The 862-nt window shown below is 43.3% G+C and overlaps 1 protein-coding gene across 1 annotated transcript; it reads right to left on the bottom strand.

Moving 5' to 3' along the window:
* Nucleotides 1-38: 38 nt before the first annotated feature.
* LOC107833727 (tripartite motif-containing protein 16-like) lies at nucleotides 39-857 on the bottom strand (the record flags this gene model as incomplete). The annotated part of the gene is made up of 1 exon (XM_016663645.1): nucleotides 39-857. A coding segment is annotated over one exon (672 nt), but the record flags the coding sequence as incomplete, so codon positions are not given.
* Between the last annotated feature and the right edge of the window lie 5 nt (nucleotides 858-862).

The raw sequence follows: 862 nt of genomic DNA, 5'->3' as shown, positions 1-862 counted from the left end.
TAAGAAAAACAAAAACAACAAAACAATAAACCCTGATGACACCCAAGAGTTTTTTTTTTCCTATTTTAAGTCCGTTCTTGAATCCAGGTCCATCAATCACTAAACCGGAAAAATAAAGAAGATCAGAACAGCAGAGCCACCAGAACCATGAACCCTGATCAACAACCTGAGAGACAAGAGGAAATCTATCTGGGTTTACTGAACTCTGCTGAGGATCCAGTATCAGAAACATAAACTCCAGCCAGTATCGGTTCAGTGAATCTGGTCTGGACTCTGTGGAGGAGAGTCATGGTTTCAGAGACGCTGTAGAAGGACAGAATACCTGCTGTGTGATCCAGGTACACTCCGACTCTGGAGGGATCTGGACCTGAGATGGAGGTCCAGATGCTGTTGTGACCAAATTTACTATTGCTACATATTAATGCCCATGATTTATCATTATATCCAAATAAACATTCATCCCCATCTCCTTCTCTGCTGATACTCTTGTATGTGACTGACACAGCAACTCTCCCTCTCCTCTCCACCTCCCAGTAACAACGTCCAGTCAGACTCTCTCTACTCAGAACCTGATAATAATAAGTGAATCTGTCTGGATGACTAGAATAAAACTGATCCTTTTTCATCCATGTCACCTTCCTGTTCCCCTCTGATAGTCCCAGCCATGTGTTTGCTGTGTTTGGATCCAGAGTAATTTCGCATGAATATCTTAAGAATTCAGCTCTGCTCTTTGGTTCTGGTTCTGACAGTAGAACATCCACCTCAGTGACCATCAGTGAGATGTTTGTCCATGAGTCTCTCAGGACATCCTGTAGTTTGTCTCTGAGCTTTGACACAGCTGCTGTCACGTCCTCAAAGTGTC

This window comes from Poecilia formosa, unplaced genomic scaffold (assembly GCF_000485575.1).
Source record: "Poecilia formosa unplaced genomic scaffold, Poecilia_formosa-5.1.2 Scaffold435, whole genome shotgun sequence".
NCBI classification, from domain to species: Eukaryota; Metazoa; Chordata; class Actinopteri; order Cyprinodontiformes; family Poeciliidae; genus Poecilia; species Poecilia formosa.
The sequence above is the reverse complement of the archived record's forward strand: the minus strand, read 5'-3'. Positions and strand labels throughout refer to the sequence as shown.